General features: G+C 34.2%; 1 protein-coding gene across 6 annotated transcripts; it reads right to left on the bottom strand.

The window, feature by feature from the left end:
* Nucleotides 1-1,003: 1,003 nt before the first annotated feature.
* LOC129888986 (BTB/POZ and TAZ domain-containing protein 3-like) lies at nucleotides 1,004-7,133 on the bottom strand. 6 transcript variants are annotated; one of them, XM_055964068.1, is made up of 7 exons: nucleotides 7,057-7,133; nucleotides 6,756-6,842; nucleotides 4,777-5,109; nucleotides 4,330-4,460; nucleotides 3,516-3,822; nucleotides 3,034-3,347; nucleotides 1,004-1,396 (listed from the first exon to the last, which is right to left on the bottom strand). In XM_055964068.1, exons 3-7 carry the CDS (start codon nucleotides 5,104-5,106, stop codon nucleotides 1,270-1,272), a joined length of 1,209 nt encoding a protein of 402 aa, XP_055820043.1. In that variant the 5' UTR covers nucleotides 5,107-5,109; nucleotides 6,756-6,842; nucleotides 7,057-7,133; the 3' UTR covers nucleotides 1,004-1,269. The 6 variants fall into 6 exon arrangements, with proteins under 6 accessions (XP_055820043.1, XP_055820040.1, XP_055820041.1 ...); XM_055964065.1 differs by having other exon boundaries at nucleotides 4,777-5,112; XM_055964070.1 differs by lacking the exon at nucleotides 7,057-7,133 and adding an exon at nucleotides 2,725-2,795 and having other exon boundaries at nucleotides 1,313-1,396; nucleotides 4,777-5,112; nucleotides 6,756-7,014.
* Between the last annotated feature and the right edge of the window lie 10,919 nt (nucleotides 7,134-18,052).

The following is an 18,052-nucleotide window of genomic DNA, read 5'->3' on the forward strand; positions in this document are numbered from 1 at the left end:
CCCAGTAAAACAAATTAATTACGCAATAATAATTGAATAAAAAATAAATTAATATTTATTGACTGGTTTCCTTTTTAGTTGACTTTGTTAAAATATGTTGTTTTTTTCTAAAATAAAAGAGAGAAAAACGTGCAGCACTGGAAGAAAGCGCTTTAGGGGTCCCTTCCTTGCTATGGAACCAGGCATACATTTAGTTATGGGTTCCCATCAGAAGATACCTAGTATAATTTTCAATAAAATTACACGATCTAACGTGGTGGGTGTGGGTTCCCGGGAAACCCCACCCGCTACTGTAGATCCGCCCCTGGCGAATAATATCGTGATTTTATAGTTAATTACTTTATGGGATGGTTGGAGTTAACTACTTATGTTATTAGTTTATGCTCTTGATTTTGCAGTTTGTTATTGCAACGTATAGTGGTGAATCTAGGATCTAGAGTTGTGCGTTCAAAATGAATGTGATCTTACTATATGTATATGTTATAATATATGTAGACATAGTTCAAGACGAAAGCAATATATTCAGTTGAACCTGTCATAGAACACCCCTCCTCGGGTAATAATATAGCTACGCTATAACCTTGAAAATATGATGTAGCAACTTTTATCTCCTGAAAGTTCACAATGAACTTTTGATAGAAAAACGACGACAACAACAAAAAAACATTGAAATCTCACAAGTAGGATCTAGCGAGGGTCTTGAGTGTACGCAAACCTTACCCCTACCTTGAGAAGGTGGAGAGGTTGTTTCCGATAGATCCTCGACTATCGCCTTCTGCTTCTCATTCAAACTGGCTATGATACCTGAACAATGGATAATAATCTAACCTATAATCTTATATACTTATTGTCACATATAAATGGTATAGGGAAAAAATATTAAATAAAAAAAAACATTCAAATGTTACTTCAGCAGCCTAGAAGATCAACCAGGAACCTAAGGATAAAAGACAACCAATAATAAATAACACAACTGTGCAGTTGTACCATACTCTTTTAAGTTGTAGTAATACTCTTCTTGTTTATTCAAAATATGATAAGACAGATCCAGCTCTGGAAAATAAGTTCTATATATTTGAACTTTTTGTATCAATTGTCTTATTTTAAAGAGGACAACAGACCATAAGATTTCGGCCATAAAGTAATCAGAAATAGAAACGGTTACATGACATTCTATATGTGATAAGCTGTAATTAACACAGCTTCTGTGGCCAGCTAAAATATTGGCCATATGTTGTTATAAGCATCATATTACTATTCTCTGAGTCATTAAAAAGATGACCGCCGAGATGAGAATAAACTCACAGCATTCTTTGCTGTTCTAACTTTGCTTACTAACACCTTCCACTTCACCTCGTCCTTCCTGGTCTGTTGCAGCATTTTCACCTTGAAATGCCTGAAGCAATAAAATTGACGTTTGTTAATGGTGGAATCAGTGGATGACTGAAGGGGAAGATACAAACGGAAGGAAAATAGTTGACCACCATTTACAGGATTTTGGTTTTCAATCTGAGAATCACTACAATTCCAAGCAACACACGTCCTTTATAATTTTGTGCTGATTCTTGAGGGTTCAATGAGTTTTACAAAAATGTTCAACAGCTAAATATATGCATACCATGCATCTTGTAACACTCATTTGTCCATCTTAAACTAGATACGGTACTGTGAATAGCAACTTGGTGTTTCTTTTTTTGGATAGACTGCCAATATGAGTAGGGCTACACGGGCTTCTCTTTTTATAAAATTGAGTAGGGTTAGACGTTTATATATTGAAAGTTTTTGACTTTTCAGCTTTCATGACCCAACTTCAGCTAGATGCTCCAAAGGTAGTGTTATTTAGTTTTGATGATCAACAAACTATAGAACATGATACACGGACCTGGTCGACCTGGTCCCATGAGCAAGTCAAGTTGCAGACTAGCTAGCTGTAAAGCTGCCATCCTCTGCTGTGGTTGGTAGAACCAACAGAGACAGCAGACCTGAAGCCAATCAAATGTGTCCTAGGTTGTGGATCTCCAAGGTATATACTCAAACCTTGGACAACAAAGTGAGTAAGTTTTTCTCTCCAAAATTTGACAATCAAAAACGTGTGTTGGTGCTCTCTCAAGAAAAGAAGAACTTCAACAAAAGCTGCACGGGACCTGATAGAGCTGCTAAAGATACTCTTCGTTGTAGCTGTGTTGTAGTTTGAGTCTTATGTGTAATATTGTAAAATCAGTTCCTGATGTATAAAAGAATCTTGATTATTTGCAGATGTATTGTTTTACTGTGACTTCATTGCTAGAGTTAGTTTTGGAGTGTGTTTGAAAAGTCTACATCATTGAAAGGCAGTGGTGTAGTGGGCAATAGTGACATTGCTTAGGCTTGAGGCTTGTAATAGTGGTGTTGCAAGCAAAGGGGTGAAGAGGGTTAGTAACTAGGTACAATAGGTTGTAATAGTTTACTTTGCTCTTGTACCTTAGTGAAGATTGGCAGCTAAATCCTGAGGGTCAAGTCGTGGTTTTTCCTTCCTTGAGTAAGGAGGTTTTCCACGTAAACATTGTGTGTCGTTTTACCTTCTGCACTTAACTTGAGCATTCTGTTGACTGACTGTGTCAAGGGACCTGATCCCCTGACTCGTGTGGTGGACTCATATATTCTAACAGGTAGAGTGTTAGTTGTAAAACAACAGATGCTTCAAATATATACAATGAGTCACCCTTAATGCAAAGAAAAGCTTACTTGCCCTGCTGAGTGAACACGTGACAATAGTTTGAAATGCTGGTCTGTTTTAAAATTTCCACTTACTTGCCCTGCTGAGTGAACACGTGACAATTGTTTGAAATGCTGGTCTGTTTTAAAATTTCCACTAAGGCATAGAACTACAGTTAAAAGCCGTTAAAACACAGTGCTAGCAGGTGAAGTCCAGACATACAAGTCATCTACTGTATCACGAAACTTTCTGTATGCATCTTAACTCGATATTAAATGTCTGCTTCACGAATTTTGAATTTATCTAATAAAATATCACCAGAAAATTTATCCACTTACCTACAAAGAGGAACTTTGCAATGGTCAGGTTCTTCGCAAATGCGTGAATGTAGCTCAAACATCTGCCACATTCGCTTGCAATGTACACATCCACCAGGAACTTTAATTTTGCAACTAGAGAAATGACGGACCAGAGACTCCAGCCCCTTGCATGCAGAAAAACTACAGGCCACGTGGCTTGTTTTAAGTACCTTGTCACGAGGTCCAATAGTTTGACACCCATCCCTGCAAATGTGAACCAGAGCTTCCATAGCTTCATGAAGTTGCAAATACACCTTTTTCTCTTCAATTGTCTTCAGCCTATCTTGTTTTCTCTGAAAAACAAATAATAATAAGATTATCTGTTTCTACTATAGCTTACCACACCAATCAATCTACTCCAAATGACATGGCATCTCAGTGGATCTGGGACAAATCACAGGGTGTTCAAATTATAAAGGAGAACACAATATTCACTAGACAAATTGCAGTAACCATCTTACCGTATCTGCTTCAACAACAAATTCTAGAAGTTCCTGTTCAAGTGCAGGATTAGCACGTCTCATTACTTTCCAACCCTCAGTGGATGATATGCTCTTGAAGTTCCCCACAACCATACGAATGCAAAAGAGAGCAAGCCGTGGTGCATCACAGTCCCTCGCCAACTGAAGCACATCTATCACGTTATCCAAGGTCAACCAACCCTGTTCCAAATGGTTTATGCACACTCTTTTAAGTGAAGGTACTGAATAGAAATGTGATAAGACCAACAGATGAAGAACAAACTTCTTCACATCTCCTTCATCGTAACTGCATTAGGTTAAAAAGGTGACATAAATTTAAATTGATCTATGAAATAAAAATTGCAAAGCAACTAAAGGTAAAAGATTAACTCTGCTCCCCCCACCCCTCTCCTCCCAAGGAAGTGCAACCTCTACAAACATACCAGAAGCATTCTTCCTAACAAGTTTTCTCTTAGTTGCATAGAAAAAGTTAATATATTCATCCCTCGAATCAGACATGTCATTGCAAAGGCCAAAAGAAACTGCTAATAATAATTGCTCTCAAGGGAAGAGTCAAGGATAACTTTATGTGTAGACAAAAGTACCACGTAGATAGCTTTGATGTCGGAGATCTTCACAAAATTTGTGATGCTATGCAAACATTGCCCTTTGACTCAATTATATGTTAAAGAAATTTAAGATCATTTATAACCAATCTTATCCTGAATAGCTCATGTTGGATATGCATTTTTTATTAGTAATATTAAACTCACTAAAGATTCAATAAAGCTAGAAGGTGAAACTTCCTGCATACCAGGCTGAGTAGAGGAAACGGATGAATACATAGACCGCACCATGAGATACCCCCACGATCTTTATGCATTTAATACCATTGCTTACTTTGGATTGCTGCAGAAGATTCCCCAGCACTGGAGATGCAACAGTCTATGGAAATCATAAGGGAGAAAGAGCAATAATTAGTAGGCATTGTTAATAAAAAAAAACCTGATAGACAAAACAAGAAATTCAAACATTCAAAGTTCAAACATTCGACTTTCTCGTATAATTGTTAACAAGTGTAACCACTTTCTGGCCCTACTTTACAGATACAAAATAGTACAGTAATCCTGTAAAATCCCAATTTAGGGAAAACCAGAATCCAGTCAAAACGAAGATAACAAAACAGTGATCTAGTGCATTCCTCAACGAAAAAGATGCGTACGATATGCAATTGGTAGGTTATTATTAAAGGAATACTGACCAGAAGGGTATAATGAGCTGGAATAACTGATCCATCCTCTGTAATTACATGTACATCAGCTTCAAATCCTTCTTTGAAGAGCCTGTCCCATGTATCTTTTGTTTCTTTTGGGACACAATCAGAATTAGCAAGGGCTCTTGAATGGATTTTACCAGGAAGTGGAGGGGGTTCGGGAATACTAAGAGGTAGATTACAAACAGGAGACGTTTGATCTTCAAGAAATTCGACAATGTCAGTTGAGCCTTCTCCTTCTATGCGTATGTTAAAGGATCCACCAAAAGATTCAACAGTTGATGATAGCCAAGAGGTATGCAAGTCTGGTGATGCCATCAACTACTGGTCCAAATATTTAGTCAACAAAGAAATGTTAGGACCACCTATTGAATGAAATAAAATGTGAAAACCAAGATGCAAACTTTCAAGCTTTAACCGGGAATATCTAACAAACTAAACATCAACAACAACACATCCAGTATAATCTCACAAGTGGATTTGGGAAGGATAAAATGTGAGCAAGCCTTACCCCTAAACCACTGAGCCAACCTTTAGTCTTGCGTTTAGGGGATTCAAAATCCATATCTATACACTAAAAAAATTTATATGTACAACGTAAGTTTTTATCAAGGGGTTCCGGTGAACACCGTCGCCCTTCCTAGATATGTCGCTGAACAAATAGTAGAAACTCATAGAAGAATGAGAAACAGTGCGATTACTAAATACTACTCCTTCCATTCCTTTTTACTTGTCAAATTTTGACTTGGCCCACCTATTAGAAAATAATGATTGAAATAGTAAGTTTATCATTTTATTCGTATTAATTGATAGAGTTTTAAACATATTTACTCACTACATGATTAACTCCATGTTAATAAATTGAGGGTATAATAGAAAGAAAAAAATTGTCCTTTCTTGATTTGTCAAAATTGACAAGTAAAAAAAGAAAATCAAATTAGAAAATATTTGACAAGTAAATAGGAACGGGGAGTACTAAGCAGAAGAGAATATGGGGCAAGCCCCCTGCCTCTCCCACCTAATGGGTGACCACACTCAGCTACCTATACCTTTCTACCCCAATCCTCGGTAAGCTGAAGTTTTGCATAGTAAACTAGACATCCATTATAATATAGCAAATCCAGTCCAAACAATCCAAACCAACCCAACAATTCTATGTTGCTGATTAGTATATGTCATGCCAAATAAATAAAACAAAAAAAATGAATGGAAATAATGGAATAAAAGCTCAAAAGAACCAACACTAAGAACCTTCAAATATCTTAGGGACTAATAACTTTATTCTAAACTTGCTATTTGCTTTAACCCATTTTTCTTCCATTCAAAGTCAGAAGCCTATTCCATGCTTTTTTTCAGAACCCAAAATTCCGCAACATTCACAAGTAGTACCATTTTAGACTAAAAGGCAAAAAAAAAAAAAAAGTTAGACACACAAGTCCTAAAAGCTTCTCTTTATTCAAATACATAAATCTTGTTATGAAGATATACAAACATTTATTTATTATTTCCTTTCTATAATCAATATGGCAAGGATGAGATTAAAAATTAAACAGAGTTATCTAACATTGTATGATGGAAGCTGACAAGTATCTCGTAAAACTAATTACAGTATGCTCAAGCTGACCCGAACATAATCATGCAACACTTGCCCACCAAGAGAAAGCAAGAAGAAAAACATTCCATATATATAATAGTAAAAAAATAAATTTCTCAAAGTTAAAAAGTACGAGAAAATCTAGATCCGAGTATCCAATTTCCGTCACTTGATCAAAAATTAATATATATTTTTTCAAAATAAATAGTCTTAATTAAGAAAAAAACATATCTGAATTATAGACTACATAACAACTACCGATCAATTTTTTTCTTATAGTGTAAACTCCATTAGATAAAAAAATAAATCAAAACTTGATAACCCTTTTAAATTAATAATAATATAGACAAGTCATAGACTCACAACAACATACCTTATAGAAGATAGAGTAATAAAATCTGCAAATCTCTTTGAAAATTCCCTCTATAATTGTTCAAGCTTTCAGTTAAAAAAAAAAAACCTGTACAGTTAATAAAAATAATTAATCAAATAAATTTCCATGAATTTAGGCCGCCAATCCAGAAAATTCTGATCTCAAATATCTGTCACATTAGCTAAAATAAAGGGTACCAAAAAACAGAGGAAAATAATTTTGATTTTCAAGAATAGGAAAACTTAAACTTATGTTCCATTGATGAAGATGATCAAATCAAATAATAATAATAATAAATAACCTGAATGGACAAATTGGAATTTGGGTATGATAAAAACAAAACTTTTTTTAAAATTTTGGAGAAAACAAGACTTGTGGACTATGGGTAACGAGGAGGAAGAAGATGAGAGGAAGTACTTATAATGAGGTGCAGCCAAGTAGGATTGAAAAAGAAAGGGGGTGTGGGGTGAGGGTTTAATAAATACAAATCTTATAGTAGGAGTATATATTAATGATGATGGTTACTACTCTCAAAGTCCTTTTTTAGTTGTATTGATAAAATTTAGCACAATTTTTGAGAAAAAAATAATTAAAAATATTGTTTGACTAATATATTTTTTATTAATTATTTAATTTTATTTATACATATGTCTCTTAATTCTAAAATAATTAATGCTAAAAAAAAAATTAAAAAAATTGATTATATTTTAATTATTTAAATAATAACTATTTTAGATAAACATTTTTAATATAATTACAACTAAAAAGTAATGGAGGGAATATACTTAAGGTTGGGAGGGCTAAGGGGGCGGAGGGAGCTTCTAGATTGAGAGTAGGGTCTTGGAATATTGGGACCTTATCGGGAAAGTCCATAGAGTTAGTTAAGATTCTTAAGAAGAGGAAGATTAATATAGCTTGCGTCCAAGAGACTAAATGGGTAGGACCTAAAGCTAAGGAGGTGGATGGGTTCAAACTTTGGTTCTCGGGCAAGTCGAGGTTTAAGAATGGAGTAGGGATCTTAGTAGATAGCGAGCTTAGAGATCAGGTGGTAGAGGTTAAGAGGACAAATGATAGGATGATGACGATTAAGTTAGTCGTTGAAGGGATCACCCTGAACATTATTAGTGCCTATGCGCCGCAAGTGGGGTTGGACGAGGAGACAAAAAGGCGCTTTTGGGAGGACTTGGACGAAGTGGTGGTCAGTATACCGCCTACTGAGAAGCTATTCATAGGAGGAGATTTCAATGGGCACATTGGGTCTGTTTCGACGGGCTATGACGAGGTGCATGGAGGATTTGGCTTCGGGTGCAGGAATAGTGGAGGAGCCTCACTCTTGGATTTCGCAAAGGCTTTTGGTTTAAGGGTGGCCAACTCGAGTTTCCCAAAGAAGGAGGAACAATTGGTAACCTTTCGTAGCTCGAGGGCGGCGACGCAAATAGACTTCTGGCTACTTAGAAAAGAGGATAAAAGCCTCTGTAAGGACTGCAAGGTCATACCAAGTGAGTACCTTACGACCCAACATAAACTATTGGTCATGGACTTGGAGATAAGAAGGAAGAAGAAGAAGAGGGTCGTGGATGACCGACCGAGGATTAGGTGGGGTCGTTTGACTCCGTCTAGTGCCCTAGAGATGGGGGAGAAGCTGATGGCTATGGGGGCGTGGGATAGTAGGGGGGAGGCGAGCAGTATGTGGGATAGGACGGCCAGCTGCATTAGGGAAACAGCTAGAGAGGTGCTGGGGGTCTCACGAGGCCGCCATGGCGGACACCGAGGGGATTGATGGTGGAATGGAGAAGTCCAGGAAAAGGTAGAAGCAAAGAAGCAGGCATATGTAAAGTTGGTATATAGCAAGGATGATGAAGAGAAGCGAACGAACAGGAAAAAGTATAAGGTAGCGAATAAGGAGGCGAAGATGGCAGTTTCGATGGCCAAAACGACAGCCTTTGAACGCCTCTATGCAGAACTAGAGGAAAAAGGCGGAGATAAGAAGCTATTTAAGCTTGCCAAGGCGAGAGAGAGGAAGTCACGCGACTTGGATCAAGTGAAGTACATCAAGGACGAGGATGGTCAAGTACTGGTACAGGAATCCCGCATTAGACAGAGATGGCAGTCATACTTTCACGAACTCTTGAACGAAGGAGGGGACAGAGACTTTGTGTTGGGAGACTTGGAGCACTTGGATAGGCGTCGCGACTTTGGGTATTGTAGGAGAATAAAGGTTGAGGAGGTTATGGGAGCTGTTCGTAGGATAAGCAGGGGAAAAGCGACCGGACCTGACGAGATCCCTGGGGAATTTTGGAAGAATGCAGGTAGGGTAGGATTGGAGTGGCTGACTGCGCTGTTTAATGTCATTTTCAGGACATCGAAGATGCCTGGAGAATGGAGGTGGAGTACAATCATTCCCGTGTACAAGAACAAGGGAGACATTCAAAGCTGCAACAACTATAGAGGTATCAAGCTGCTAAGTCACACTATGAAAGTGTGGGAAAGGGTGATAGAAATGAGAGTGAGGAGTAGTGTGTCTATTTCAGAGAACCAGTTTGGATTTATGCCGGGGCGCTCGACTACAGAAGCCATTCATATCTTAAGGAGATTGGTAGAGCAGTATAGGGAGCGGAAAAGGGACTTACACATGATATTTATTGACCTAGAAAAGGCCTATGACAAAGTTCCAAGGGAGGTCCTATGGAGATGCTTGGAGGCGAAATGTTTACCTGTGGCATACATTAGAGCGATTAAAGACATGTATGATGGAGCTAAGACCAGGGTAAGGAAGGTAGGGGGGACTCGGAGCACTTTCCTGTTACGATGGGGTTGCACCAGGGATCGACTCTTAGCCCGTTTCTATTCGCCCTGGTGATGGATCAATTGACTAGACAAATACAAGGTGAGGTGCCTTGGTGTATGTTGTTCGCAGATGACATAGTCCTGATTGACGAGACTCACAACGGAGTTAACGACAAGCTGGAGGGCTGGAGACAGACGTTGGAGTCTAAAGGATTTAAATTGAGTAGGACCAAGACAGAATACTTGGAGTGCAGTTTCAGTGGCCTGCCGCGTGAGGCTGACGGGGAAGTGAGGCTTGGTACCCAGGCCATTCAAAAGAAAAGAAGCTTCAAATACCTTGGGTCTATTATACAGGAAGATGGGGATATCGACGACGATGTTTCACACCGCATCAGTGCAGGGTGGATGAAATGGAGGCTCGCCTCCGGAGTGCTGTGTGACAAGAAAGTGCCACCAAAACTCAAAGGCAAGTTCTACAAAGTGGTGGTTAGACCGACCCTATTGTACGGGGTGGAGTGTTGGCCAATCAAGAAACTTCATGTCCAGAAGATGAGAGTCGCGGAAATGCGAATGCTGCGGTGGATGTGTGGGCACACTAGGATGGATAGAATTAGGAATGAAGATATCCGAGACAAGGTAGGAGTGGCATCGGTGGAGGACAAGATGCGGGAAGCGAGACTGAGATGGTTTGGGCATGTCAAGAGGAGAGACACAGATGCTCCAGTGCGGAGGTGCGAGAGGTTGGCTATGGACGGTTTCAGGAGGGGCAAAGGGAGGCCGAAGAGATATTGGGAAGAGGTCATTAGACATGATATGGCACAGTTGCAGCTCTCCGAGGACATGACCTTAGATAGGAGGCTATGGAGGACTCAGACTAAGATAGTGGGCTAGGTGGCCGATCGGTTCTCCATAGTAGTCGTAGTCGCGCTCATTTGTCTTAACATAGGATTTTGCATGGGATTACTGCTTATATTAGTTGGCCCAGTCTACTTTGGGTATCCTATTTTATCTATAGTAGTTAATGCCCCTTTATCCCCGATCTTTCCTACCCTGACTTTATCGCTTTATCGCTCTCATTATTTATATCTTTATATTGTCTGTTATATGCCTGGCTTTACTGACCTATGTCTTGTTTTTCCTTGTTTTTCCTTGTTTCTCCTCCCTTGTTCTTCTCTCTTAAGCCGAGGGTCTTTCGGAAACAGCCGCCCTACCTTTTAAGGTGGGGGTTAGGTCTGCGTACACTCTACCCTCCCCAGACCCCACATGGTGGGATCACACTGGGTTCGTTGTTGTTGTTGTTGGTCAAACTTTTACTAGCTGGGTCTGGATTTAAGTAATATATACTATTTTATATAATGTTTGACATATTATTATGGCATGTTAGTAAAAGAATTACTAATTATACAAATATTTTTATCATAAATATTAATTCATTCTATAATTTAAAATAATTACATATTAACATACTAATTAATATTTCTTCCATTTTAAAAAATGGCTCAAACAGAATGATCCCTTTTAGGTAACACTTTAATTTCAGTTTTTCACATAACATGTTTAAGACCACAAGATTAAAAGATATTTTGGTATATTTGACATAATTTTAATTTAGGACCACAAAATTGAAAAGTCTTTTTTATTTTCTTAAATTTCGTGTCAAGTAAAACCAGATAATTCTTTTTGAAATGGAGGGAGTAATTTCGTATCAGATTTGAATGTCAGATACATTCTTCCTTCAATTTTCAAATCAGATACATGTAATAATGATACTAGATATACATATCTTTGAAACTAGATATATTCTGAAATACAGATACATAAGGAGAGAGGTGAAAGAGAGAGGAGAGAGGTGAGCGAGATAGTTAGTGTATCCCAGATACATGCATATTACATTAAATACATGTATATGAGATACTAGATACATTCTGAAATACAAATACAGACGAGCGAAAGAGGGAGAGAAGCAAGCGAGAGAGTTAGTGTACTCCGAATACATGTAAGTCACACTTGAATATAATGTATCTGAAACAAATTGTACCTAATTTGACCCGCATGTATTCAAAATACATACATTTAAGTGTATCAGATATATCTGATGAAGTAAATATGGTACGGAAGATAATTTTGAAAATTAAAGTGAAGGCACTCAATTAGATCCTAAACTAATGAGATTTGTGTTATTTGCTCTTAGTAAATCTATTAAACGGCCGCAAATTAGTATTTTAGTATGAATTTTGCATATACTTTAGACTCGATACATTACTAGTGGCTTAAATTTGTCAAGACATTTAATTTTAGACATTCGAATTAAATTTTGTTCTAGATAAAGTGCTCATTCGAATTAAGTTTTGTTCTAATTGAACATGCTAACTCCTAAATAAAGTGCTCAAATTAGACACTTTCGATTCAAATTTTTTTAAAAAATAATTATGTGTGCATTCATTCGCTTATTAAGCAATTAAGTTAACCACATAAAATATGTTATTTTCTTTAATTATATGGATTCGCTTCAATAAGCCGTAAAAGACATTTTCATTTGAGGATAATGAGAATAATTAAAAGAGCAAACTTAACTACTTAATAGACAAATGAAATCACACATTTTTTTCTTAATTTTTTTTTAATTTGAAGTGTCCAGTTAAATATTTTATTAGGAGTTGAGGTGTTAAATTAGAACATAACTTAGTTCGAGTGTTTAAATGAAATATCATAATAAGTTTAAAAGGCTAACAAGTTTAATGAAATTTATTGATAAGTTTAAGAAATCCTTAATTTATTTTGCTTAAAAATCAAATTCACCAAAATACTTACTAAATTTTAGGAAAACAACACTTATACCACAAAAAGGAAAAGTATTTATCATTAAATGTCTCATTACTTTCATACTCCCTTTTTATTTTAAAATGACATAAATTTATTTTAAAATTCGCTCACTGACTTCATACTGATGTTAGTGTCCACCCTACGTGATACCAATATGATATCAATATACCGACGGAGTATTACAGAAGATTAAACCTGGTCCTATATGATACCGATATGGTATCAATATACTGATGTAGTATCACAAATAATATATTTACTAATTTAGAGTTTATTAAATAAGATGGTGATTTTAATAATTTTCTCTTAATTGTTTTATTTTTATTTCTTAAAAAAAGAGTTCAATCTTATATGATACCGATAGGGTATCAATCAGAGGCGGATTCAGGATTTAGAGTCTCTGCGTGCCAAGTAAATTTATCGATTAAATCAACTCTAGGTTCAGATCGAATTATTCATCTTTTCGATCTATGTGAAAAAATGAAAAAGAAAAAAATAAAAGAAAACGTTCTTCAAGCTTGGCTGCCACAACCGTTAAACTTTTTTTTTTTAATAAAAAGCTACCAATGGGATTTGATCCCGCAACTTCAATCTCAAACTTCCGCCGCTTTACCACTGGCACACCAGAGTAGTTTTGTTTTTTAGTTGGCACGTCCTTAATTTATATGTATGTTCTATATATATATATATATATATATATATATATATATATATACACATAGAGTTTCCGTCGAAGCTTGTGGGTGGCGTGACACCCCCACAAGGCTTAATAGATCCGTCTCTGGTGTCAATATACCGATGGAGTATCATGAAGTATGATATCAATATACCGATGGAGTATCACATATGATTATTTCATAGTAGTGATGTTGACATCATCATGACGTCATGCACAAAATTAAAAAGGAGAAAGTGGGGTAAGAGGGTAAATCATTTGAGTCATGAGTCTATTAAAGATAAATAGTTTGGGTTGGATTCAATTTAGATAAAATTTGATCTATTTTGTGTAAGTTTCCCATAATTTTTAAGTCTTGATTCTATTTTCTAATAAAATAATTCGTCTTTTAATTCCACTAAGAAAAAATACCCTTCAATATTCATGCACCCAATTTAAGAAAAAAAAAGTAATTTCTCGAAGTAGATTTTAATTAAAAATAAATAATGAATAAGTACCTTGTGATTATAAATTAGAAAATCCTTACCACATATGGTACTTTTGAAAAAGTATGTCGTATTTGAAAGAATATTGTAACATTCAACTAAAACTTTCACAGTATAGTGGTCCAACACCACATTTAATCAACACTAATTTACGAATGGAGTTAATAAGGGGTGAATTAGTAAAATTTATGGAGGATACAATATAATATATTGTTATGAATTTGGAACCGTCTTTCAAATGAAACAATAGGCTCATTGGAAAGATAAATAAAATGGGTCCTCTATAACAGATATTTTCTCCGTTATAATTTATGTGATACCTTTTGAATTTTAAAATTTAAACAAATCTATTTTTAATCATAAATATTTTGAATCATCAATTATTGTGACTTATAATATTTTTTACGTAGTTTACAAATATATAAATTTTATTTTAAAAAATTGAAGCTTTCATCCGCAAATTTTTTATTAAACTTAAATTATTTGACTCTCGAAAAATGAAAAATGTTACATAAATTGTGAATGACGGGAAGTACATGTATGTATATATAATTAAAGAGAGAGGAAGATGAGAGGGAAAGGGAGAGTAATTAATGTTATGTTTATATATTTCATCATTAAATTGTTTTTCTTAGAATCTAGATTGTTTAAATTTTCCATTTCCCCCCTTTTAATCTCATAATTTGTAAGAGTAAATATTGATGAATTTTAATGGTCGATAAGATTGGTCACTTTTTACAAAAAGTGCATTTCTACACTTCATGAATCATGCTCTATCTATTTTTAACCTGAAAAATAATAAACATCATGGTCCATTTGACAAAAGAATCCACTTGTCTTTGATTTCATGTTCACGTGATATTTTACAATTAAAGAGTGATAAAAGGATAGGCTTAATTTAATTTATTTATTTTCTACATCTTTTAAAAAGAAATTAAATGTAAGTTCAAAAGTAGCAAAGGTAACACTAATTAATTTCTCTAAAGACATCAAAGCTTGTTTTTTTTACCCTTTTAACGATATGAATCATCTGACCGGATGAATTAGATTCTTTTATTTTAAATTAATTTTTTGAATTTAGGAAATAAAAAAATTTCTTACAAAGACACTTCAATTCCCTTCAAATATTAAATTTTATGTGAATCTAAATTAATTCGATTAAAATAATTTAAAGTACCAAAGTCTCTAAGACTAGACGGCTAAAACAAGGAAAGAAAGGCATGATGTATTAAGTCATCTAGTACAGAATTATCTTCTGAAGAGATGAGCATAATCTTTCAAGTAAAATTTTTAAATAGTCATAATACATTAATATGCTTTTTAACTTGGTTTCATCTGATATGTATTTTATTTGTATTTTTCAATTTTGGATGTGTACAAGTAGAAATTTATTAAACTCGTATAAAATTGAATAAGTAGATACAAACGTCATACGTGACATAATACACGTAGGACATCATGTAGGATACAAAATTATCATGTAGAATGCCACATAAAATGAATGTGCCTATTTGTTCAATTTTGTACAAGTTTAAATATCTATTTGTGCACACCCAAAATTAAAGGGTATAAATATCCGTTGAAACCAAATTAAAGAACACATTTATTTATATATTATGCTTTTTAAATAAGACAATGAATGGTGTTGTTCACGGAGTGAATAACTAACTTATGGTCACCCAATGATAGCAAATTATTAATTAAAATTATCATGTTTATGTTGTATTAACAAACTCACTTAAATTAAATTAGTTTTTTTCCCCTTAAAATTATTATAATAAAAAAACTGAAGGGGATAATTATATAAATTTACCATCAAGTTTTGACTTTGTAATCCCTACTTTACTGTGGTTTACAATATTATGCTTATCTCTCTTATTTTTAGTTTTCTTTATAATAGTTATTTTAACCTAATTATTATTAATATTGTGATTTAGGTAATTAGAGGCATTTCGGCGGTGAAGTAAGACTTTTTATTTAGGATTTAAAATATAAAAAAGTAAACACATGAAGAAGTCGAATGATGATCAGCATCTACTATATCTACCTAAAAAATAATTTTAACAATGTATAAACAATATAATTTTCTGTCGCAATAGGCCGGCCCTCTGCCCTGATTGAGTGGATGAAGAGGGGACAATGAAAATGTCGCTTATGGAATTTGTTTCCTTTACTTCTATTAGAGAATTCATTTTTAAACAACTTATTTTCTAAAAAAAAAAAAGAAAAGAAGATATTTTAACAAATAAAAAAAATAAAAAATCATCCGTACCAAATACACACTAAGAAAGGTTGTTTCTCTCTTTCTGGTATAATATACTCTCTCAGTCCTTTTTATATATATGACATCCTTTTTTTAATAGTCCGTTTAAAAAAAATATTATTTTATTATAATTTAAAATAATTTAATTTGAAAATTTTACTTTAACTTTTAATAAATAATTTATAAGTACATAAATATCTAAGAATTATATTAGATTATAAAATTTTCAAGTCTTATTTTTATTTTTATAAATATGATATCAAATTAAACAGTATCACATAAAATGAAATGAATAGAGTAATAATTCAAATGTTTCGTAATAATACGAATGGTCGACGTTAATAAAATACCAACTAGCCCTTTGTTTGTTTGTTTTTGTTTAAGTTTTTCTGGGATTTGACGGTGATACGAGTGGACACCAATATTCTAGTATTGCATGTGGGGTATATTTGTAGAAGCATTTGATTATTTAGAATATTCATATTGTCCAATATGTCCATAAAAAGTTCAGAATGAATATACAATATTTAATGTTTATTGCATGTCGAGTGCCATAATGACAATTATCTTATCTCGAGATAGATGATGTCAGTTTCAACTTTTGCTGTTATGTGTCGACCTTATGATCGATCGAGTATTAAATAGAGTGACTTGATTCCTGTTATTTTTTGAGAGATATGGAGGTTTGGAGTAGTAGCAGGGACAAGAACAATGTAACGTAGCTTTATATTACTAAGGACATGATTCTAGATAAAAAAGAATAGAAGTCGCATATTAGGATATAGAAGGATAGTAGGGATAAAGTGTTGTGTTGTCTTGTTTTTATTATTTATCGTCATATATTGTGTATTGTATTTTGATTATTATACTATTTTGTTATTAATATTGTTATGTTCTACATTGCTTTTCATACTAACGGTTGTGCTTTTTTCATTGTTATCTTTTTTTTTTATTTGAATTTGATTCAATTGAACCAACGATAATTCAGAAACAATCTCTTTACCTTCATAAAATAATAATAAAATTTGTGTTCACTCTATATTTTCCAAATCTTACTATAAAATTTCACTAAATATGTTATTGTCGTAGATAGAGTTTGCATTTTATCAAATTGACATGACTCAGAAACATCTCTGCACATGGGTACATCAAGCACCATACCCCTTGATTGAACAATATTTAAGTTGATTCTCCTTAATAATTATGGCTAAAAGAAAAGAAGCAAATGATAATTGTGGTTGACATTACATGAAGTTGGCGGTGGGGTCATTTGAGGCGCATAGGCAATAGGAGAGTGACACGTGTAGTTGGAAACTGTCATTCCCTAGTGTGGTAAGGTCGGTCACCAAAAGTTGGAGAATTGGAAGCCCTCACTCATCCTTTATTCTTGTCCATAAACTATCTTTGGAAGTCTAGCAGAATATTTGAATGTTCACATGCAAATTTTAAGCAAATAATGCATTTAAACAATACAAAAATATGAAGTTTAAACGCAACTTAACAAGAAAAACAATATTATTAGAATTGATGGGGTGATATGAATTTCCTTTTGAAGAAATATGTTTGAAATATGACATTATTCATCAAATAACTGTTCAATACACCCCTACAATTTAATGAAATCGTGAAAAGAAAGAATACTAATTAAATGAGATGATGAATGCCTTGTTTATGTCACAAGTTTATCATACCTTTATATTTTTGTATATCTTGTGGATAATCTCTACCACTAGACATTTGGTGTTTGTTGGTTTAAGATATACAGTTACATTTATATTTTATATTTTTGTGGAAAAAACCACCCTCTAGAGGTACATATATATGTATATTTAGTATAAAATATATACAACCTAGTGGTGTACATGGATCGGATTGGTTCAGATTTTTTACAAACCAAACCAAATCATTTGTGTCGGGTTATTAAATCTATAAACCAAACCAAATCAATAAAAGTCGGGTTTTTCGATATTAATTTTTCTCGGGTTTTTCGGATTTTTTCGAGTTTTTTTGAGTTTTTTCGGGTTTTTCGGATTTTTCATAGTATCTAATAAAAAGCACAGAGCGGTGCTTCTTAAAAAGAGTTCTAGTATAAAATATCAACATATAAGATGGAGGCAGAACACTGTTTGAAATTTTAACTTTATAATATAACTTTATAAGATGAGCTTTTTTTTATATTATTTAGATGGCCTTCTCAAGTCCAAATCTAAATGTAAGAAAGAAAACAAAAATTATGAAAAATTTTAACAATATATTTATAAAT

The sequence above is a fragment of the Solanum dulcamara genome, chromosome 5 (assembly GCF_947179165.1).
Source record: "Solanum dulcamara chromosome 5, daSolDulc1.2, whole genome shotgun sequence".
Lineage (NCBI taxonomy): Eukaryota > Viridiplantae > Streptophyta > Magnoliopsida > Solanales > Solanaceae > Solanum > Solanum dulcamara.

Bases quoted from the DNA above. Each gene is read 5' to 3' on its own strand.
- LOC129888986 (XM_055964068.1), bottom strand. From the start codon at position 5,106: ATGGCATCACCAGACTTGCATACCTCTTGGCTATCATCAACTGTTGAA. The intron at 4,461-4,776 runs GTCAGTATTCCT...TGATTTCCATAG, and splicing joins CAGCTCATTATACCCTTCTG to ACTGTTGCATCTCCAGTGCT. The intron at 3,348-3,515 runs GTAAGATGGTTA...TTTGTTTTTCAG, and splicing joins TTGTTGTTGAAGCAGATACG to AGAAAACAAGATAGGCTGAA.